Here is a 22614-nt window from a genome sequence, read left to right on the forward strand (position 1 = left end):
CAGAAGCTGAGCTACTTGCTCTTGCTCAGGCAGCCAAAGAAGCTATATTCGTATCGCGACTACTTAAGGAACTTGGACTTCAATTGGATGAATCACGGATACGAATACAATGCGATAACATCCAGACAATACAACTGATCAACAAGGACATCACCAAGTTGCAGACAAAACTCCGACACGTTGATATACACAACCACTGGTTGAGACAGGAAGCTCAATTGAATAGAATCAAAGTGGAATACAGACCTACTGCAGATATGGTTGCAGACGGACTGACTAAACCGATGAGCCATACGCCATTCAAGACGTTTATCAAACAAATCGGCCTAGTGGACATCTCCAACCACCTAGAGAAGAGAAAGCTGCCCACACTGGGAGAAATGGAACTTCTAGGTGAAATGGAAAAACTGGAAAACTAAGTAACCCAGCGGATCAGTCTCTGCCTAAGCGGCCTCAACTGGGGGGGTGTGTTAGATTGACGCCTGCGTCCGGATAAAATGCTAGGAAATCTAGCTTAGTTGCATTCTTGCAATATGCTGAAACCGGGAAGAACGGGTAGATACAAAACAGAACCCCGCTTCAACCGGAATGGGTAGAATCACTCAATCAACAACATGAATCACTCTTTGCTCAATGAACCCCAGGTGTATTGCATCAAACTAATATCGTTTATCTAACATAAGTCGGTGGGGGGATCCACAGCCCCATTTCAACGACAATTGAAGAATCCTCCTTAAAGATCTCCTTTTTCATCAGATCAATGCCAGGGAAGCCTCCGTCGGCATGGAATAATTCGTCTGTGCAAATAAAACATCGGTGACGAAAAGGAATATCAATAAATGTCTCATCCGAACAAAACTTTTGTTTGGTTCGCAGTCAGTCCACGCTGACAGGACCTTCGGAATAACACGAAGGGCCTGGGCCGTCAAGAAGTCAATATGGAGTGAAACAAAATAGGCTGTTCATCTCCCTACCTAGTAAGTAAGGCTTAGAAGTGGTAGCTGGACTTTGCGCAAATCCTAAGGCGGCTGAATTTGGGCTCTCTGCGGAAATTGGGCTTCCCAAAGAGTTATTTGTTATGAAGAAACATTGCTGTTAGTCCTGCCGACATGTCACATTAGGACAACCCCAGAAGTTGACGCAACTACGTAGTCTCCGCCCCCGACTCTCCACCTCCCATGTCACTGTCATGAGTCGTGAGAGTCTCATCCGTCTGCACCCGCCCTTCATCCGCCCTTCATCCGCCTTCCGTCTTCATCCGCGTTAATACGTGACTTGCGGTTTTACGTGACCTTGGAGTTGGCCTCTCAGGGCTTTAATCGAGTTCACTCAGGAACTTGAATGGGCAGGTATGGAATGCGAATTCTAAAACATACTGATGGCTTCCAAACGAATTTGCTCATTTGTTCAAGTTTCTGTTCTAATCACTCTAAAGCACATGTTGTGAGCCGCATCTCGACTGAGCCAGAATGACGCACCTTCTTTGACAACTGCCATTGCGGAAGACTTGCCTGTTTCTGTCACCCTGCCAGGGCTCGGAGGAAGGAGAAGGGATGTTATTCGATCTACCCCTGAAATAGGACCGTCAGTTTAGTCCAAAATGTACGGAGTAGACGTGTGCCATGTGCCAGACTTCCAGTCCCATTGGTCCTCATCCTCGATGCAATAAAATGCCTGTAAATCTGACAGCTAGTTATATGCAGGAGATGGAGCGTTTGACCCCTTGTTCCGGTTAGAGAATCGCATATCACCACCAAGCGGAGCTCCGGTTAATTGACTCCACTTCTTATTGTGAACGAATATCCCGAATGGTCTTGTCGCATTAGGCGCTTCCTTAACATTGGCTGTAGAACCACCTAGCTAGGTAGAGGCCGGTGCTGACTACCGTCTGACAGAGTTGCGTAACGGTACGATCTGAAGTGCAACATATTCCAAATGAGCGTCCTTACTAGCCGGTAGTTATAGATGATCACCCCACGGTTTATGATACTAGCTACAAGCTGCCGGACGGCTTGCACACACACAACACCGGCCTCACTTCGGCATGTTGTACCTGTGGGACTTTCATCATGGTTGGCTGAGGTGCGTGGAAAAAGCTCCGCATTCCATGATGAGGATCTATGCGTGAGTGCTAAAAGAAGCCTAGAAGCTAGACGAAGGCGAGATTTTCCTTGTTTCCCTGGGTTCCTTGTCCTTTCAGAGCTCTTGCACCAGCTCAAACGGGATTCGTTGCGACAGACACACACCAATTGTAGAAAATCTGCCGCTGACCCATCGGCCGAACTCCGAGGGCCTACGGATACTGCATCTCCATGAGCGTTCTCACCTTGTGTGCCCACTATCCATCATTCCAAAATATCGCCCCCTCCCCCCGTTTCCACATGCTACCCAGGTACGGAGTAGGTACTACAGGAGTCCCACACATCTTTACGTATGGAGAGCGGGAGGCTGTAATTCTGGAGCACGACCTGTGTTCGCGCTCAAACCCCTGATTCCTTGCCCTGAAGTGATTGTAACCGGAAGCGTGGATGATCAGCATTGCTGCGCATTTCCTACCGTTCCTGCAGACTGCAATGGGTCTTCTTTCGAGCCCTATATACCTTACTCTCGCAGCTCTGGCACCATGTGATTGTTGCGTGAATTTGTTCCCCCCCAGTTTAATGCACCCGTGAGGTCCGGTGTCATGAAATCAGTATGTCTGACTTTACAACAGAGGCGTTCACGCTTCTCGGTGTGGCTATTGCAGTCGTCTTTCTAAGAACATATGCACGGATAAAGGCTGTGGGCTGGAAGCATCTGCAGGCGGATGATTATCTTATGCTTGTTGTCGTCGTAAGTCGCCCTTCCGCTTGCTTGTCTACGTGTTTGGTACTGATATGCTGGATTCCAGTGCACATACTCTGCTGAGACTGCTCTGGCATATAGTGTCGGGGCGTACTGGCGAGGACTTGCCAATAATGGCATGACGGACGAACAAAGGAGGAATTTGGACCCCAACAGCGAGGAGTTTAGGCTCAGGTACGACAGCCATACCATCTATAACGCAACCTATCTGACTCAGTGCTCCAGGGTCAACGGATCGAAGACACAGATCGCAGGATGGATTACATACAGCTGCTTAGTACTCTGGCCGGCGAAGGCTGCGATGTGCACCTTCTACTTACGTCTCACGGTACGTAAAATGCATTCCCGTCACCGAAGACAAACTTTGACACCGAGAAATAGGAAGGACTTCATAACTACCACAAGCGCATATACGCCGGCTTCATTTTGATTGTGGTGACTTGGTTGGCAGTATTCCTGTCCATTATCTTCAGCTGCTACCCCATACATAAGAACTGGCAGATATACCCTGACCCTGGGAGTGAGTACGGGAATGACCTTGTTCAAGAGAATCCTCTTCTGACAACGTATGCAGACCTATGCCAACCTGCCATCTCCAAAATAAACATCCTTGTTACGGTTGTTCTCAACGTTCTGACAGACCTTTACCTCCTGAGCATACCGATTCCAATGTTATGGGCCTCGAAGCTCCCTATGAGAAAGAAACTTGGTCTTATAGTTCTTTTCTCTGGAGGAATCTTCGTGACGATGGCCGGCATTTTACGCTGCGTTCTCATCATCTCGGTAAGTCGAAACCCTTCTTAGTTACGAGTACGCTTTACTGAGATGTCTTAGGATCCGGTAAACGGCGCTCAGCAGGCAGGCTCCTGGGCTGTCCGTGAAACCTTCGTCGCAATTGTCACGACCAATCTCCCGATGATATTCCCATTACTTCGCAAGTGGTTCAGCCCTGTGTTCGGCACTATCACCAGCACTTTCTCCCGTACTGCCACGCGAAACAAGTATGGAAACACAAAGCGCTCCGACCTACCGCAGCCTGGAAGCATCAAGCTTGACGACGTCACGGACAGCAAGAATCGCAAGAAGGGACGCCCACCATTTAGCCAGTACCCCATTACAGAGATTACTATGATGGGGAGCGAAGAGTACCTTAATAAGCCTCAACCACCGCTGCCGGCACCGGCTAATGGGGGAATCAGCAAGAATGTGGAGATACGTATCGAAGAATGGAAACGAGACAGCAAGAGGGAATTAGGCAACAGTTCGGAAAGTTCTCTCGAGAGGGGTGAAGCCTTTTTCACAGTTGACGTCAACAGGCCCGAAGATGATAACGCGGCTAAAAGAAGTAAAAGCTTCAAGGGAACACATAATGGAGGAGATGATAAGAAGGATAGGAGTTTTTTTTAAAGTATATTAATACTGGGACGAATCTGGCCAACAGCCAACGGAAGCAAAAACTGCACCTGTAATCAAACACACGAACATAAAACGACACCACAAATGGCATCACTATATACATTACCGAAACATATGGACAAAAACCTTCCCATCGTTCCATTTTGAGTACTACTTATGCACCAATATAATCCGGGTTCAGAGACAACCACATCTGGCAGTTTGATTTTACTGTTAAAATAATGTAAAAGAGTCTTTAGAATTGCATTACAATAGTCTTCGCGTGGTTGGAGTTTGTATAATACCAAGCCGAAAACGGCGACATTACTTGTTGTATGGCAAAAGTTCAGAGGACTCGAGCTGGCCCCCAATAACACAATTACAGCAGGCTTCAGGCGTGGAGATAGGATTGTAGGCAATCAAGTGGCTCAGGATTTCTACGGAATTAACATTGCTCCTACTTTCACTCGTTTGATCAGAACAGTTCTAAATTAGAGCGTTTCTTTCAGCATCTTCAACTTTTCAGACTCCGAGGTAACTGTTGATCAAAACGCGGCTGGCAAAAGAGCAAAAAGACTTCCCCTCATAACCTAGGTTCTCGGACACGGTTCTATGTAATCGACAATAGCGAATATCATTTTGATATTGTAGAGAAGAGAAGGAGGATCTGCGGCACATAGCCCCCTGGAATGGTCGGGTCGGGACGTGATGGATAATGTAAAGGGAATATCGGCGTCCATCCTTGAAAGAGACTGTGAGAATTGTTCAGCATTTGCATCGAAGTAGTGGAGGTAGCAGAGGGAGATACAGGGTGGACTTGAATTGACAGGGAGGCGTTATATGGAAAAGAAAGTTGGGGGAGACAATTACGTTGGTGAGAATGTGTCTGCTTAGCCTTGACTACGTATACTGATTTTGCAACTTGATGGTGAGGATTTGGGCTGTAGTAGGGATGTGAGTCATGCAGAGTAACACAAATCGATTTGGGTTTTGAGCTATTGCTCGGGGAAAAGGGGATTATACATACGGATCAGAGGTGCGTAGAGTTATGGTAAGATATCTTCAAGCTGTTTGGTTCACTGCTAGTAAAATCATCACAAACTCAGTTAGTTTAGACTCTGACTACCTATGTTGCTTAGGAACAGCGGCAGTTGTCATACACATGAAATATCCTGCAATATGCGCCCATTTTCCCCATACTATCAAACCAACCCTTCGAGTAAGTATCCTTTTTTACAGTCCGCATAAATATTCCTGTAGACGAGATCAACGATGACTTTGAACGTCTGGTCATTCTCCTACAAAGACTTGAATAAGAAGCTGATTCAAAAGGGTGCAGCGATGACCAGATTTCAAAGATAGACACCTCTTTCTTACTTCCCTAAAGTATCCATCAAGTAGCCAGCTCAGTCGGCTATTCTTGGTCTAGATCAACAAAAAATTGAACCTGTGCGTCTGGACCATTGATTTCCCCCGGTTTGGGGCTCAGACAAGTGCGATAAATCATCTTGGTGCCTTCCAACAACTTCTTTCCCACAGACATCTCTTCCACTTCCATAATTGCGGTCTTATAAGTGTTTAAAAATGGATGCACCTGCATCACGAAGTCGCCGATAGTGATGGGTTTACCATCCATTCGCTTGATGAGTATCTTTGGGTCTTCCCGCTTGCCGTCGGAGTTGAAGGCATCTAAACTGAGCGCATGGATACCAACCCACATTTCCGTCAGGTCGTAGTTGGTTACAGGCTCATCTGCGATTGGATGCCCTGCAAAAGGTTCGCGTGCTGAAGTAGGATCATTTGCGATTTCGTAAACCTCAATCTCCGATATATCGTTAAAAACTGCCCAATTGAGGTGGGATAATCGCTCGTGCCGGACAACCTCAGCGGGTTTATCTTTGTCGAGGGGGTTGACGACTCCTTCTGTTGAAATTTGAGATCCCATGTTAACTCTCTTGAGAACGGTAACAAGCGTTGTCTGGCGTTCAGGTTGCACGAACGGGCTGTTTCATCTACGGTGTGACGAGAGATTGGACCCGGAATACTCGGATTAGCTTTGTTTTATACATGAAAAATGCTGGAGTCTAATTAAGGTAAGCTTATTTCTACCACGTGGTGATGCCCAGGCCCAGGCCACCTTCGGACTCAATGACATGGAAACAAGATACCAAGACAGCTCTGACATTCTGAGTGAAAACAGTAGGTGCAGAAGTTCTATCACTCGTATATGATTGGGTTCGCTTTAGGACCAGTTACTGCGCCACACATTTCTTTGAGGGTTTTCCAAATTGCCAAGGCGTGGCCGTTCTTGAACAAAGGGCAACAATGCTCTAGTCCCAGCTTGGACTCAAGAAATTACCTCAGCCAGTGATTCAGTACACAGACCACCGAAAATAGCTAAGTAGATCCTGAAGACAAACCGTAAGATACCTTTGGTTTCAAATTTGGGCCCATCAATGACGTCGGTGATGGCTGGCTATGGACATCTGAGAAATTGACATGTGAGCCGGTGATGGGCGACATCGCAAATGAGGCAATCGAATTATTTCTTATATAGACTGTAATTTCCCGAAAGTAAAGCTATAAAACATGTATATGAGGTCGGATCCACCGATTTCTCATGTTTTCTTGGACTTATGACATCGCCAACCCAAACTATGCGACTTGAGGCACATGCCACTCAAAGTACTCCTTCCGTTCAAAGCAAAATGTCTTTTATTAGTTTAAAATAAGCTATCAAACACTTTCGAAGACCGAGAATTTTTTATGAAGCATGTCTGTGGTGATTACAAGTCAGCGACCTTCAAGCGAGCTCACCCAGAATACCGGATAAAAGCATCAATACCAAGCTAAACAACCACATACGACCATACCCATTGGAAAACTCGGGATCCCGTCCGCTCTCCCATAGATAAGCCAATGAGGGCTGGACTAGTAGTTGGGTCGGTGACGACCAGCGAATCCCCGGTGTTGTATGTTTTGTTTTTGAAGTTTTGTCTTGGTACCATTGAGTGGCGTTGAGTGTCTGCTTTCGCAACAGCATCTGTCTCGCCGAAATTCTCGTTTCGAGGTCAGATTAGCAGATTGCTTTATGCAATATGGTTAAGAAAAACCCCGCCAGTCACGTCAACTCGGCTTGCAACTGTAAAGCAATCTTAAACAAGCAACTTCGGCCGAGCTTCGGCTATCCCGGCTGGCATGGAGCCAATGCAGACCAATGTGGTGTCATGTTCCTGGTAGCATTTGAGTGGGGGACTTCCTGCTGTCAATTATGAATTTGAGGATAAGGAGTCGTGGGGCCGCTTTTTATACCTAGTAAATTCGCGTGCTCAGGGCTGTTCAAGGCCCAATTCAGTTAAGATTCCCGCGTAGCCCGCAATATAGTCTTCGTATCGCGGCTATTCAAAGCTGTTTGAAACTAATTCCATTGGAAGACCCTTAAGGCTTGTTGTCCCCTTGTTTCACTCAAGTCCTGGCCTGCCTCCTTAAGTCAAGCTTGTTTTCTCATTTTCGCTGGGTTACGGCTGGCCGCCCACACTTCCCGGCCCAGGCGTGGCTGTCTTCACTTTTAAGAAAAACAATTCCCCGCCAGGCTGCGCCTTAAGATATAGGAAACAGCGTTTGTCTGGCCTCCTCGTCTGCCCATGACCAGATGGCCGAATCCTCGTCTGTCCCTTTTGGGGCCCAGCCGACATCGCCATCAAGTATGCCGCCAGCTTTGCCTCCAGTGCAGTTAGACTTTGTCTACAACATGAGTCAAGCACAGGCAACAGTCGCATTTGGCGCCATTGTGACAATTATCACCACTGTGTCGGTAGTTGTTCGCTTGTATACCCGGTATTTCATCACAAAGCAAGTCCGAATTGACGATGCTTTTGCTATTATCGCTTTAGTACGCCTTGTAAACCCATATCTTCTGAAACATGCTTGCTCACACATGTTCCAGCTTTGTACTTTTTCTGTCAACGTCATGCAGAGCGTCTTTGCCATACGGTATCTTCCTATAATAAAAGCAATGATTATAGAAGGGCACGATGGTTCAAAGGTAACAACCTCATTCTCCGTCGGTTTCTTGTTTGCATGCTTAATAAATTGATCAGCTCCCATATGCAGTTGCAATCACTTACAATGTTGCCATGGCTTGTTTGAAGTTGACGTTTTTGTTTCAATTCTATCACATATTCAGACACGTCCGTGTCATGAAAACTGTCTATCTGGTCGCCATCCTCACAGTCGGGGCCTGGAGCTTGGCGCAGATTATTCTCGCAATCTTGGTCTGCGTGCCCATTCAAGCCAACTGGGATCTCACTGTTTCGGGTGCTGTGTGCCTGCCGACCTATGTATCAACATACATCAATGCCACAGGGACAATGGTGACTGACATCATCGTGCTGTTCTTACCTCTCCCTACTTTATGGGGCTTGAAGTTACGTGGCCGCCAAAGATGGGCTGTATTCGGTGTCTTCGGAATTGGTGCAATGTAAGTGCCTGCCCTCTTGACCCTTTTTGCTTGTTTTTTTTTTTTTTTTTCGCCATACAGAGTCTGATCAAGTGTTACCTAGCGTCCCCATCATTTCAGCCGGACGTATCTGGAGCCTAACTCGCCCACCACCCAAAGGCTATCTGAGCACAGCATGCTGGACAATTGCGGAACTGGGTGTCGGTGTGACTACTGCATCATTAGCAACGATTCGCCATCTTCTAGATCGAAAAGTTAATGGGTTATTTCGGGCAGAGCCTAGCTCAGAAGGAGCGGTATCTCAAGACGCCACGCAACAGTACTCTCACCAGCGCTCTGGAAGCGAGGTAGATTTGATACACGGCGGCCTGACCGGCAGACAAAGCGCGTTGAGCTTCAAGTTGTTCAGCAAGAAGCGGGTCTACACAGATTCAACTTTAGGTGCCCAGGATCAACAATCGGCTCTCACCCCAAACAAAGGATCAACTAAAACCAATATTACATCTACTCGAAGCCAGGAAATGTCCATGTCGGAAGGAGCCGCCACGTTTCTCGGGGAGTTTGGAATCCGAGTTGAGAAAACCTGGGTGGTCGAAGAGATTCGTTTGGAATAGAACATCCTGCGCGGTTGGGGACCAGGCATTTGAGTGACGATCAGAATAATAATAATATGAATGAAGGCACATAATTACCAGAGATGAGAGATGGCAAACAGACGAATTACTGGCAATGTAACAAGTATCAGCTGCTGTAGTGTTGCTGCTACCAGCGCAATATTAGTCACTACGATGAAGGCCCATTCGACTCGGCGTGTACTGAAGTAGTTTTTGAGATGGGTTACTATATATTACAATCCTTTCACATCAAGACCAAAGGAGGAAACGCATGAGCAAGACACCAACCAACTTCAACGGTGAAGTTGGAATGACTTGGTTCATGTTCGGACAGGATAGTTTAGGTTGAAGAACAACAAATGCTTGCCAGAACTCGACGGAAACCCTGTCTGCAGCATCCCAGAGTCCAATACGCTGTTCAACAACCAGGATCCTGCAGTAATGTAGGTGAAGAGCATCGCCTCTTCCTGCCGTTGAGACGCGGGAGCAATCATCACGCTTCACACAGCCTGACAACCCTTCCGCAAGCAGTAAATCCCCACAAGTTCTCGCACACCACAGTTTGCGGTGGGCGATGTCAAGTCAAACAATGAAACTGAACTCAAGCCCTACAGAGCCCGCTCCGCCCCTCCGCCCCCTCCGCCTTAAACCCCGGAGACTGTATTGCCCCACCGAAAAAAACTAGCTCCGCCACTACGCCGCCGCATTCCGGGCTCCACTTCGGCACCGGACAGGTGACAATTCAACTAAGATGACGTCAGAGGGAACCGAAGGAAAAGTGAGAGGTCAGGTTATCCCAAGTAAATTGCAATTCTGTCGCAGACTGCGTATGGCGTAAAGTATGGATGACAGGCTTACCCGTGCAGTTTCCCAATCAGGGAATAGACCTCTATATTGGCATTCACGGGGTAATCATCACATGCGCCACCTGTCCGTCACGGTAAGTCAATGGTATGCGTGAGAACCCACCCCCTGAGCGACATTGTGACGATGGGCACGATGGCCACAATGAATGCAAGCTGTTAGAAGGCCTATGAAGTTTATTTCAAAGTATGCACAATATAGACAATAAGATTATCAAAAAAATGAGGCCGTTGAATCGCTTCTTAAACTCGGTTCCTTCCCGAGATGTCAAAACCAGTGTATGGTCGCTGTCATGATGCATGCACACACCCCCTTCAATGCAACGCTATGCTTCACAGTTTATGCCTCGCCTCCTCTTATTTGCCTGCTCGCTTCACTGCGCTGTCTGCAAAACGAATGCCTCTCCTCGCCGGCGGCACCCTCTCACCGCCTTCGTCATCTGAGTCGTCCCCCCCACCATTTGAGCTCATGCCCAGCGCTGCTTCTCTGCGTCGTCGTTCGGCAGGAGTCTCGCCAGCATCTTCATCGCTCTGACCTGCCAGAACAGCTAATCTGCGCTGTCTCTCGACAGCCGTCTCCCCATCGTCCTCGTCTTGTGAATCGCGGACAGGTGCCTTCGCTGAACTGCTGTCCCCGCGCCTTAGCGAGTGGGAGCCGGATCGCTTCTCGACGGAGTCGCCTCCGATTTGTATAGTGGGAATGTCTGCCGGCGAAGGAACATCTCCCTTTGCTATCGACTTGACGCGCTGAGATGCGGTCGACTGGTCCACAACCTCACGACGGGTCTTCACGTCAAGTTTCTGCACCTCCCGGATGAAGTCCTCCTTCGTCATGCGCTGACCAACTCCGCCGATGGTGAATCTAATGTGTCGGTCATCGTTTTGCTCCTCCTCTGCTGCGTTCTTCTTGGGCTTCTCGCTGTCGCCGCCTCTGAAAATACCTTGCCATCCTGACTTGGGAGGCGCCTTAGCAGCACCCGCAGCACTGGACTCGCCTTGATTGGCGGCCTCAGCTGCGGCCTTCTCAGATGCCTTCAACAAACCACCCATGCCAAGGTACTTAAGACTCTGTTGTGTGATGCCTCCGATTTCCTTTCCGGTTTTGGTTGATGGTAACTCGTACGTCTTGATAACTTCACCATCCTCATCCTCAACAATGACCTATATAGATGTTAGTGGCTGACAGAAATGGACTGAAAGCGAAAACTTACAGTGTTGCCAAACTGGAATGCGCGAGCGGGCTCGTGGCGTCTCTCAGACTTGCTCTTTTCCTTGCGCTTCTCCACCTCTTGAGTGTAGACGTCTTCAACTTTGCGCTTGAAGGAGTCGAAGGTCCAATCGAACTTTTCGTCTTGCTTTGATTTCAGAGCGGCTAATGCAGCCATATCCGTTTGGACTGGCTTGCCGTCAGCTGCTGCCGATCCTTTATTAGATCGTTCGACAGTTAAAACGTCTCCATCCTCATTTTCAACCACCAAGTGGTCTCCTTCCTCGTAGATCTGGACCTTGGGCGGGGTCTGAGTTCGACTAGAGCCTTCTTCGGGGGAGGGCGTGATCTCATCGTCTTTCTCAGGGTCTCTCTCGCGACCTCTTTCAGAATCCCGCCTTGGTGGCACTGCGTTGTCACTGTTTTCGGGGGATGAAGGCTCCTTCTCATTGAGCAACGGCTCACGTCTGGTAGGGAAAATGGCGGACTGGGAAACAGGTCCCCCAGGTCCAAGGCCGTCCTCCCACTTCCGGCTCTTGCGGCGGTTCCGGGACGTTGAACGACCTCTTGACTTGGAACCATCCTCTTCTTTCTGGCGTCGCAAAAATGCGCCGGGGAAGCCCACAGGAGGCAGGGTGCCGGGCGGGAAATCTGGCATTTTTAGGTCGTCTCCGTCGGTATCAGACATGGTTCGGGCTTGCGATCGGGATTGCGAAGAGATCCTCGGCAGGCGGTTCATCCAGGTGGGACCATCCTCGGGTGCGGTCGTGTAGGACATGGTGATCGTCAAGGTGTTGATGCGCTTTCCAAGAGTGAAGACGGCAACCGAAGAACCGTGCACGATAATGGAGGCGATGACGAGGAATGTAACAATGGGCCAGATGACGGCGACGAGAGTCCTATGCTCAATCTCCTCTGGTGGAATGTCCGATAGCGGAACCGCAGTCTCCCATTGCAGCTCGGCACGAGCCAGAATCGCGACGAAAATGGCACCGACACCGATAGGGCCGAAGTGGCCGGCGAACAGAGCCTCGCGCCAAGTCTTGATGTCTGGTATGAATGGTTTCAACAATAGCATGGCGGGAATGCGACGGAAGAGAATAACAAAAATGGCAATTACAACCAGTCGCCAGGGGGTAAGGCCCTCAGCAACGTTGTTGTACTGCTCCCAAGGGATGATGGTTCCGAGGAAGACGAAATAGGCCAAGTTGATCAACAAATCGATGACGTTGGAAACGTGGGATTCTTCCGTTTTGGCAGCGAACCATCCGTCGTTCGAGAAGCCTACACCTGCGGCGAAACCGACTAGTAGATCGTCCATGCCGAGCAAGCTGCCTGCACCGGCACAGAACAGCGCAAGCACAAAGTAGAACACCAAAAAACTCTCGCGATCGATAAGATCGTGCTTTTCAGCGTACTTGATACCATGGCGGGCAATGTAGCCAACGACAAAACCAAAGATGGCGCCAAAGATACATTCGTACAGAATCGTGTAGACGATCCAGTGGAACGTCGTTTTCTTGGCGTCCATGTGCTCCTGGATGAGGTAAATTCCAAGGTATACGAAAGGGAAGGCCATGCCGTCGTTGCATCCTGATTCAGCCGAGAGGATGTCTCGCAAGTGCTTGGGGACGCGCTTGGCGAACTTTCCCTTGCCGACGACGGAAGAGGCCAAAACGGGGTCGGTAGCAGTGACGCAGGCGGCGATGACCAGCGCCTCGAGCCATGACAAGGGGTCAATTAGCCACCAGATGAACAAGCTCACAATGAGCCAGCCAAAGGTCATAACGGGAATCAACAACAAGGCCACTGACTTCCAATGCTTCTCCATGTAAAACTTGGGCAATTCGACACCGACGGCGAAACATTGGACGACAAGAACGATACGGGAGAATTCGATGGTGACGAGGTCGACGTTACCCCAGCTCTTGGGGTCAATCAGGTTCGCCGCATGAGGCCCGAAGATGATTCCACAGATGGTCGCGACTGTGGCCTCGCCAATGTACATGCGCTCCTTGATAATAGAAGAACAGAGCATGAAGAGAGTGGTAAAGCCGCCCAAGATGATGTACACCAAGTGCGGCTTGGTGATTGAAAGATGGTCCCACGCCATGGCGGCGTAATTGGGAGAATATTTCTACTGGTGGTGAAGGATGTAGGCAGATAGGTTCGTTAAAAATGTTTGCGATTCGTGATCGTGTACAGGCCTAGCCGTTGGTCGTGGAGTCGCCGGCAAGAAAAAGGGAAGCACGGCACGACCTAGACGAGAGAGAGAGACTTCAAACCCCCCAGTCAATGGATTGCGTTCCGAGAGCGAGGGCGACTTGATGCATCCAGGGAAATTTTGCAATGCCAAGAGTCTGTCGACCTGGGGTGGTTCGTCGGGGCGAAATCGAGTCGATACGGGGCGCTGGTAGAGCTATGAGGTCACTGCTAGGTGTCGCCTCTCGTATGCGAGTCGGAGTGCTTATTCGGTCGAGCTCCGGATCGAGTATGTCAATGTCGATGCTCGTAAAGGAGACGACAGTCGAGACAGTTTAACAATCTTTGGTCTTGCAAACCACGAGATCGTAGTTGAGCACAGGGGAAGAAAAAAAGAAAAGGAAAAAAACAACCAGAGACAAAATACAAACCGTAGCTTTGGGGTCATGGAACCTAAGTAGGCCCAGGGACAGACAGGAAAAAGAAGTTGGCGTGCTGATAGCAGAGGATAATCCATGCCAAAAAAAGCCTGGCCCCGCTTAGCGCGGATAGTGGGGCCATGGGGGGAAAGAGAAGTGGGAGTGGGAGAGGGAGGGGCGAACTGGATAGGTTTTCCGGTCTTCCTCAGCGAGGTTCCCAGCGTTCCCAGTGGTTCCTGCTCTCGTCCGTGTGAGGCGCAGGGCGCTGACGCAGTACTTCGGGAGTACCGACAGGTTACCCGGGACTTGCTCCCTTGGACTGGACTGCGCATACACCCAGTGCGCCTCATGTATGGGAGGTTCATCTTTGTCTGTTACCTGGAGAAGACCACGATATGGGGAGAATAAGGTTGCCACGATATGTTTGGCTGCATGTCTTGATTGGGCTCATAATTTTAGTCGGTATGTCTCTGATTCTCGCTTCTGTTATGATTGAGCCGTGTCCTGTTCGTGCTAGCCTGTGATAGGGAAGACAAGAGTGAGACATTGCAAGCCCACGTTCCAGTTCAACGGGCCAGATCTTTTCAGGACTTGGTTGCAAAATGCAATACCATGTACACTAGCACAATAGCGACAACGGTAGAAGCCCGACAGGCCTTTCCGAGCGTTGCTCGGTGTCGGGTGGTAAGATACGGCCCCATGTCCGCCAAGCGGCTTAAAGCAAGGATGGACCCGATACGGCCGCCATTCTGCCAGGACAGACCGCGTGGTGTCGTAATCCCCCCCGGAAGGCAGTAATCTCTCGTGTCGTGCTGAAAAAGTCTCAAGTGCAGGGTTTGCGAGGGAGGAGACGAATGCTCAGTGGATGGATTTGCGTTCCCTTGAGCCGCTTTTCCGGTGCTGTTGACTGAGTTGTTTTGAGAATGGCTGCTTTGGAGTCATGGTTGAATCACCTCAGTTTGCATGTCGTCGAAATATTCCCCGGATTTTTGCTCCAAGATCTGATCGGTGACATATTCCATCTGTAAGGGTCCTGCTACCCTGAATTAATCCTGCAGCGAGACTTGTCATTCAATTGGCAAAAGCTTGATGGCAAAAGACTGCTGGAGAACCAAGAGGTTTCGGCACCTCTGGGTGGTTTTTTCGCCATTTCAATTGGCAGTTTTGTGGCTCACCAAGCATTGGCGGCGTGATGTATGCCTCGGCGTTGCTGGCCAAGCCAATTCGCGAGATCGCCAACTCCAGTTGGGGTCTCGGCGCCCAGAGAGAGCGGCGTCACCCTCCACTTTTGTGTGTCGCCGCACTTGAGTCATGTTGACATGAGATTTATTGTTGATTTTGTTAGTTTTTCCACCCATTCTGCAAATTTTGTCAGGTTCCTTTTACCACTGGTTCTCGGAAGTCATGGAAAACAAGTGAAGGATGAAGAGTTGATGGCCTGGGGTTGGTTTTGAAGTTTCTCGAAGGCCCTCTCGTTCTTCGCGGGGTTGTTTATGTTATGGTGCGAGTCTCCCAAAGTTCCTCCACGCCTGATAAGAGACACAGCGGGCAGCTGGCACAGGTGAGGTACTTCCGCAGTACTTCCGCACGGGTCCACCGCAATTGCTTCATTCCATTCCCACTACCACCAGAAGAAAGGTGCGGGTAACAAGACCCCTGCTATGTTTTTTCAGTTTGTTTTTTTCCTGCTTGCTGCTCCGCCGTTGCCCGAAAAGCTGGTCTTTTTTCCCCCCTTCCCTTGTGGTTGTTATTGCGATTGCTGGGGGTTTTACCTGCTACATCCTTTAACACTTGGTTAAGAGGGTGGGAAAAAACACTGCTTAAAAAAAACCTACTCAACGCCTTGGCAGTCGTCCGCAAATATAGATACCTGTACGCAATCAACTTGGATACTAGGGTCTCTCAACAATTATGGCAGCAAGCAGAGTGAAACACGGCAGTCACCGGAACTGCCAGGACGCACCTGGTGACACTGTACTCAATTGATTGCTGCCCAGAAGCTTCCATTTACTCATTCATGACCCAGCACAACTTTTCTTTTCAGCCTGCTATTTGCCAATGTCTCCCGCCGTCTTCCGCTCTTCTCATCTCCGCTTTCCGCCAACGATCGCCACCATTTTCTCCATCCCGTCTTTTGTGCCTTCAAATACGTACCCTTCTCCTTAGCTTATGCTTCATGTCGTCTCACGTTAGATGCGTTCGCTCTGCACCGTTTGGTCCGAACATCCCATCCTTACCCTCCTTAAGAGCTAAGTGTGCTAAGCTAGCGAAAACGAGTACTAGTAGTTGAGCACACACCACACTAGAACCATCCCGCGGACATCCTTCGCTAAGAAACCCACATGTCCTGCATTTCCTGCACCATCCAATCCGCCTTTTGAAAGCTCCCTGTTGTGCACCCCTCCTCTCACCCCAAGGAGGGACCCAAACCGTTCACATGCGTCTCTACGTCACCAGTTCTGCGGGCTTCATTCGTCCACATTCAAAAGGCCAAGAGTCTAACTCAACGACCACTGCTGTATCTACTCGTCACGCTGCATACCACGTCCGGTTCATCGGTCGCTTAAAATGCCAATCTTTGCCTGTCAAATTCATTATCTCCATCTTTGTCCCGCAAATAGCCAATCTTTGCATCTTTCTTGAACTGTGCCCCGGACAACTCCGCCCTAGCACTTGAAGAGCATTCAAACTGATGGTCGCTTATGATATCTGGAGCATTTACCCCAACGACCTTCCTATTTTCCCGATCGAAGAATGCTGACAACATCGGCAGCATCAACTGTATCATACTCGGTGTTGACGTAATGCCAGCTGAGAAGCTGTCATACTCAATGCGCCGCTGTTTACTGATGGGTTTCTGTTTGCGCTTTGATTTCTGCTCAAGTCTTCAAACGTGGAGTTTTGCTCGGCTGTGTCACTATGACTAATCCCGTTGAGTCGAACAAGTCTCGGCACATTGCAACGTTTGGGCGCCACTGATCGACGGGCCTGGACTAATGCCCGCGCTGGCTTCACGCTTCGGCTAAGTTCCGCATATTGATTCTGATGGCCTCATTCCCCATGTACGATACCAAATCTGCTGCTGCTGTGCGATGTCCATCATCTCAGACAACGTAGGCAGATTCTTTGTTGGAAACCCTCCAGCTTTGGCGCTAAGACATCTCCCAGTGTTCGAGTTTTAGCTTTGTACCTTGTTTCCGCCTTCTTCCGCCAACCACGGAGAGTGGGTACCTAACAAAATCGGCGGCCGAATCCGCGGAAACCTGGAGATCTCTAGCCCTCAGCATCCACTCCGGCCCACAACCACAGAATAGAGATATATTCGTGCCACTGGCGAAGGTACACCAGTCGATCATTTAGAACGATTGCCACCACTTGCGCCGATGGTTTAGTGGTAAAATTCTCCGTTGCCATCAAGCAGCGTCGGGGAGCCGGGGGTTCGATTCCCCCTCGGCGCATTTCTTTTGCTCGTTCACTGCGCAGTTGTACTCTTTTTCTTTTTGCCTGGTCTATCTACCTAGTTTACTTTTATGTGTTTGTCTTGTTCATGTCAATTCCTTCGCTGTGGCTGCATATGAGTTGCTAGTGGTCATCTCCATGAGTAGAGAGCTATGACACGAAAAAAAAAAAACATTCCTTTCCATGTCATTCAACGCATTTACCCTGGTAACACCTACCTCGCATTCACGAGCAATGGCTAGTAGACTGATTCAGTGTCATCGAAGCCCGACATATCAATGACAAGTTATGAGCAAAGCTGTGTGAAACCAAACCACCATGCGTCATATCACAGCCAGGTATAATAGAGGAGAGAATTCTAGATGAAAGGCCATATGTTTTTATACGACAGGTAAACGAAACAACATTCTGGACGACTGGCACATTTCCTTGAGTGGGTTACTGATTTAAAAAACGCATAATCAGTTACGTAGGAAATTTGGACGATGGAACCTGCAAGAAGAGACGCAATGGAGTACATGAGCCTCGAACAGTTCGAAGCCCTAGCACTAAGCCCTCGCAGACGAGTGAAGTGCTTCTGGGTATGCTGCCAATGTGGCTATGGATACAATCGTGTTCCGAGGTACAAACACGAGATGGCGTTTTGTCTAGACAGGGGCACGGTGCGCTGTCCCCGTGACGGCAACTTGAAGACACATATGGGGCCTAGAGATTGTGACATGATCATTGTGCCGCGGCTAATTCTGGATATGATGGAGGATGAGGGGAGCCATCCTTCTTTTGCGCTGTGGAGGGCCAGCTAGCTGCTGTTACTGTCTGCGATGGGGCTTGGGAAGGAAGTAGTGGGCAATTTACATCAGGCAGTTGATCCATAAATGAGTGATCCGGTCAGTTTTTAACATCTGTTATTCTATCAGCGACTGAATCATACTTTTGCAATAAGGTGATGTATAGATGCTAATGTATCTTTTTCATTTGCTTTCATCCGCGGCAAGACCAAATTCATGCCAACTAGAGTTCAAGCTTCCTGCGATTTACGATTCTGTGTAAAACGCAGACATATTAGCGAATAACAACAAAGAAATCTACTTTTTAACTGCCTTTTTACTGTTAATCACTCCGTTATATACCTTCGTCTATGTTTGCTTGTTTTCTATGATTGAATTCACAGTCCAGGAACGCAAGACTCCGCCGTCCAAAAAAGTGAGCGTTGTGACTGTACTTTGCTTAGCACTGAATCAGTCCATTCAGCCATACTAATTTGCAATGATTCTACGAATAATGCATCCGTCGCATACTATATTAACAGCCCCCTGGGCTGATGAAATTGATCTCCCTTACCGTTAGAGTCCATCAGAAACCTGCAAATCCAAATTCAAAGCATACATAACAACAAAACCAACAACCACAACCAGAATACGAAATGAGGGGAGCCTATGTGGATATGTCCATGAAGGACTTCAAGTTCCTTGGGGGTCCTAAGTCTGGTCACGAACGTAGTTGCCGCTGGCAATGCTGCGTTTGCCACCACCTGAACCGTTTCGAGCCTCCTATCTGCCAAAACCACTCTAGTTGCAGTATGGGCACACCGACCGGTATCTCGCATACAGGGCCATGCGACAACTGCCGAGTTTTAGTTCCTGAAAACGTCTACCGGGTCCTCTAACGACGTATTCTACCTGAATACTCAGAAAGCATCAAGCGGAAAGATGGGAGACGACGAACGCGTCTCGTTTAGAAACACATAATATCACTTTCTAGGTGATATACGGGGCCCCGTAGATGGTAGTTAGTCAAGTTATAGTTAATAAAGACGGAATCGTAGTCGTAGGGCCTGTAGCACTCCACTCGATCTGATCTTTTATCTCAAGATTTAATACTTGCGTGGTTAAAATGCATAAAATAAGTGACTTTGATGAGCTACTACAATCCAAACTCCTGTAACTCTAGGAAAGGAAAGTTAGAACGTAGCCTAGTGATATTATCGTTAGAGCTAAATCTACTATACTACTGTCTCGTATTATTTCAACGAGTTCATCCCCCGTCCCAAAAGAAGCTGTGTAGACCAGTCATCGCTGACTGTCATCAAGTATGGTACGGAACAACAACCGCTCAACGAAATATCTTTCAAGTAACACCCAAGCCAGCTTGCTCAAACACTCTCATTGTGGATAGCGTGGTCGGCATATCCCATTGATTTGATGAACAACTGTGCACTCTCCAGAAAACGTCTCTTTGCATCGCCCCGCGCATCTCGTCCAGCAAAAGCACTATGTGCGTCCTCGAAATCGAGCTTGGAAACGGCCTTCCAAATGCCATGAACATCCTCTGGTCCAAGCGGGATCTGCACACAACGTCCTGGTCAGCTTGCAACGCTACGTATCACAAGGCCCGATACATACCATATTCGGGTACGACCACATGAATGTAAAGGTCGCGGTGCCGGGGGGTCGATCGACGTGATAAACTCCGCTCGGCACCACCAAGACCGAGTCGGCGACGAACAGCTTCTTCTCGCTCTTCCACAGCAGCACCGAACTACCAGGGAAATGGCCCGCAACCTTGACCGCCGTGAACTGCCCATCCACAAACTCCATCTCCTGGCCTTCCCACAGCACATAGCCATCACCCTGGCGTCCGAGCCACTCGCTATCCTCGACTGAGATGTACACTTTGCAGCCGAATGCCTCGGCCCAGTGGAGCGTAGTGGAGAAGTAGTGAGGGTGCGAAATCACGATTGCATCGATACCACCGAGATCCTTGATGCGGCGGATAGTATCATCGTCTATGTAAGTGATGCAGTCCCAGAGAACGTTGCCGGCGGGTGAGCGAAGGAGAAACGCGCGCTGGCCGATTGCGACTTGGGGCTCGGTGCGGATAGCAATGACACTCGAGTTGAATTTATCCTTGGTGAAGACGTTGGTATATTTCTTGGAATCCTGGAGCTCGCGGAGAGTAGTGAACCATTGACTGTGGATATCAATTTATTTGAGCATGCCTAGGTTGAAGAGCTGGAACTCACCCGTCTTCGGGGACATATTGGCGGGGATCATCACATATCTTGCATGTTTTAATTGAGTGGCTGTCGTACTGGACGCCGCAGGTGCCGCAAATCATGAGATCCATTTTGTCGTTCGTGATTTTCTGGTCGACTGATTTTCAGGTTAAAGTCCCAAGTAGATTAGTCTTCAGCTCTTTAAGAGAGCGGCCGTCAATTCAGCCTACCCCACATCTCAAAATAGTCGGTTATCATCACCATCAGGATTAGTCAGAATCATTGCATCACAACATAGTGACTCATGGGCCAATCAGATTAGTCAGCGTTCGTTGTGTTTCTACTGGGGGTAATTAGGTAAATTCTCTGGCAAAACTTCCAAAATGCCCGGCAAAGATGAAAATACTCTAGAGGATACACTGTGGTAAAATATGGGGGAGCTATATGTGGGGGATAGTCTCAGTCGAGGATGTCCAACGTTGTCTTCTAGGCTCCCACTAACGACAAGATCGACAGAAACAAGACCTCCAAACATAAACATTTACACCTAGGAGTTATAAAGTCTTTGATAATATCTGTTGATAACAGACTAAAGATTACTAAAGGGCCGTCTTCTGACACTGAGGAAGATGCAGCGTGAACTGTCGCAATAGTCATAATATGGGCTTATGTGGTCGGCGGCTCGCCGTGTGGGGCCCCGGAGCCTCCCATACGCGACGGCCCGGGAGACAAGATCTCACCTGTTCCCTTCAAGCAACCAAATTCCCCAGTACTTTTACACATTACGAAAGCAAGTTTAATTCACCCTTTACTTTCTGTTTTTCTCCGCACGGAGCATTCTTCCTGGGAAGCCTACATTAACTCCAAAATGTGTTAGCTTAAAGTACATTAGATAAGGATTTATCGGCCGAGACTAATTCAAAGAACACAGCTCCAAGAAAGTACCTAGCTAAGGGCTGAAGATAAGGATTTTCAATGTTTCAGATGAGAGTACGATGGAAAGCCTGAATAATAATTAGCCGCCCATTGACCAACTGTGAGCCGCACGGCGGAGCCAGATCCGCACCGCCCCGCCTGAGCGTCGATCCAAGACAACGATGCCGATGTTCCTTCTTGGCCTGGGCGATAATATAAGGTTGCTTGGCCTTTGGGTCTAAATGGGGCTTTTGGAATCCATCAACACCAGATTCGAGCCTTGTCAGGAGAGAAAGTAATGAGAGGGGTCGGAGGCGGCACCCTGATCAGAAGTAAAGGCCGTCCCTAAGCCGCTTACGGACACGATGATTATGGCCATCCGTGTGAGAGTGAGAACTGTTTCCTTTCTAGGTGCCGTAGGATTTCTCTCCGGGCTCGCCTGACTGGCCACTTGCGTGATCTAAGTCCACTCAATCGCGCAGTGCGACTCTCCGAAAACCTGGGCGGCCCCTGATTTGCGGATTTTGTAAATGTCTCTCTACCTCTCACTAGCCACCGCGGGAAAAGCAACGCTTTGCCGGCCTTGAATTTTCCGGTCAGTATGTGCTTGCCAAATATTCCGAAACCCTTCTGTAGACTAATGCACTTTGTTAACTGGTCAAGTCATTGCGTAAAATTGAAGGGTTACGCTTGGTTGCAAGTTGGCTGAGCCTCATTGGACCGCATTAGCTATGATATCTTGGGTTCACAAGAGTGTTGACGTGATGCAACCCAGTCCTTCCAGACCGGAGTGTATTGTCATTTGTATCGAATTTAAATGGAGATTAATTCTACTTGACCGCCTCGTCAGATTTTCCAAGCATCCAAGACTTCCAAGGCTTGGTATAATCAGAAATCTGGGTACGTTTGGTAGGTACCGAGACTTCCGAATTTCTTACTACAGCTTCAGGAATTACAAACTCTCAAATATCAGATTCAGTTTATAGTAGTACTTTGAATGACTTCAATTGTTCACTAACACTAACAGAGTTTTGCGTTTGGGTGTTGCAGGTGTCTTTCGAACCATGTAGATCTGCATCACGGAAGGGAGAAAAAAACTCTGGGGTGCAGCTACTAGCGACATCTACACGAGCATTGGTGACAGAGGCCCAACGATATGGTTAGGCCAGTGGGTCTCATGAGCATATTCTTAGTTAAAATTTGCATGCAGGTTTGCAAATAATGCCAACGTTCCTTTGCCGA

The 22614-nt window shown here is 48.7% G+C and overlaps 5 protein-coding genes across 5 annotated transcripts; 2 read left to right on the plus strand and 3 right to left on the minus strand.

The window, feature by feature from the left end:
• Positions 1-2694: 2694 nt before the first annotated feature.
• CTRU02_214128 (uncharacterized protein) lies at positions 2695-4251 on the plus strand (the record flags this gene model as incomplete). The annotated part of the gene is made up of 6 exons (XM_070206187.1): positions 2695-2832; positions 2891-3018; positions 3070-3172; positions 3226-3364; positions 3419-3627; positions 3679-4251. 6 exons carry the CDS (start codon positions 2695-2697, stop codon positions 4249-4251), a joined length of 1290 nt encoding a protein of 429 aa, XP_070060219.1.
• Positions 4252-7891: 3640 nt separating this feature from the next.
• CTRU02_214129 (uncharacterized protein) lies at positions 7892-9312 on the plus strand (the record flags this gene model as incomplete). Its single annotated transcript, XM_036724682.1, has 4 exons — positions 7892-8131; positions 8186-8284; positions 8340-8719; positions 8802-9312. 4 exons carry the CDS (start codon positions 7892-7894, stop codon positions 9310-9312), a joined length of 1230 nt encoding a protein of 409 aa, XP_036583801.1.
• Positions 9313-10532: 1220 nt separating this feature from the next.
• Positions 10533-13495, minus strand: CTRU02_214130 (sodium/hydrogen antiporter nha1; the record flags this gene model as incomplete). The annotated part of the gene is made up of 3 exons (XM_070206188.1): positions 10533-11170; positions 11222-11336; positions 11387-13495. 3 exons carry the CDS (start codon positions 13493-13495, stop codon positions 10533-10535), a joined length of 2862 nt encoding a protein of 953 aa, XP_070060220.1.
• A 3781-nt stretch (positions 13496-17276) lies between these two features.
• Positions 17277-17462, minus strand: CTRU02_214131 (uncharacterized protein; the record flags this gene model as incomplete). The annotated part of the gene is made up of 1 exon (XM_070206189.1): positions 17277-17462. The coding sequence occupies one exon, from the start codon at positions 17460-17462 to the stop codon at positions 17277-17279; it is 186 nt and encodes a 61-aa protein (XP_070060221.1).
• A 2152-nt stretch (positions 17463-19614) lies between these two features.
• On the minus strand, positions 19615-20588 carry CTRU02_214132 (metallo-beta-lactamase family protein; the record flags this gene model as incomplete). The annotated part of the gene is made up of 3 exons (XM_036724684.1): positions 19615-19806; positions 19865-20432; positions 20485-20588. 3 exons carry the CDS (start codon positions 20586-20588, stop codon positions 19615-19617), a joined length of 864 nt encoding a protein of 287 aa, XP_036583803.1.
• Positions 20589-22614: the final 2026 nt, after the last annotated feature.

This window comes from Colletotrichum truncatum (genome assembly GCF_014235925.2).
Source record: "Colletotrichum truncatum strain CMES1059 chromosome Unknown Contig_0010, whole genome shotgun sequence".
NCBI lineage: Eukaryota > Fungi > Ascomycota > Sordariomycetes > Glomerellales > Glomerellaceae > Colletotrichum > Colletotrichum truncatum.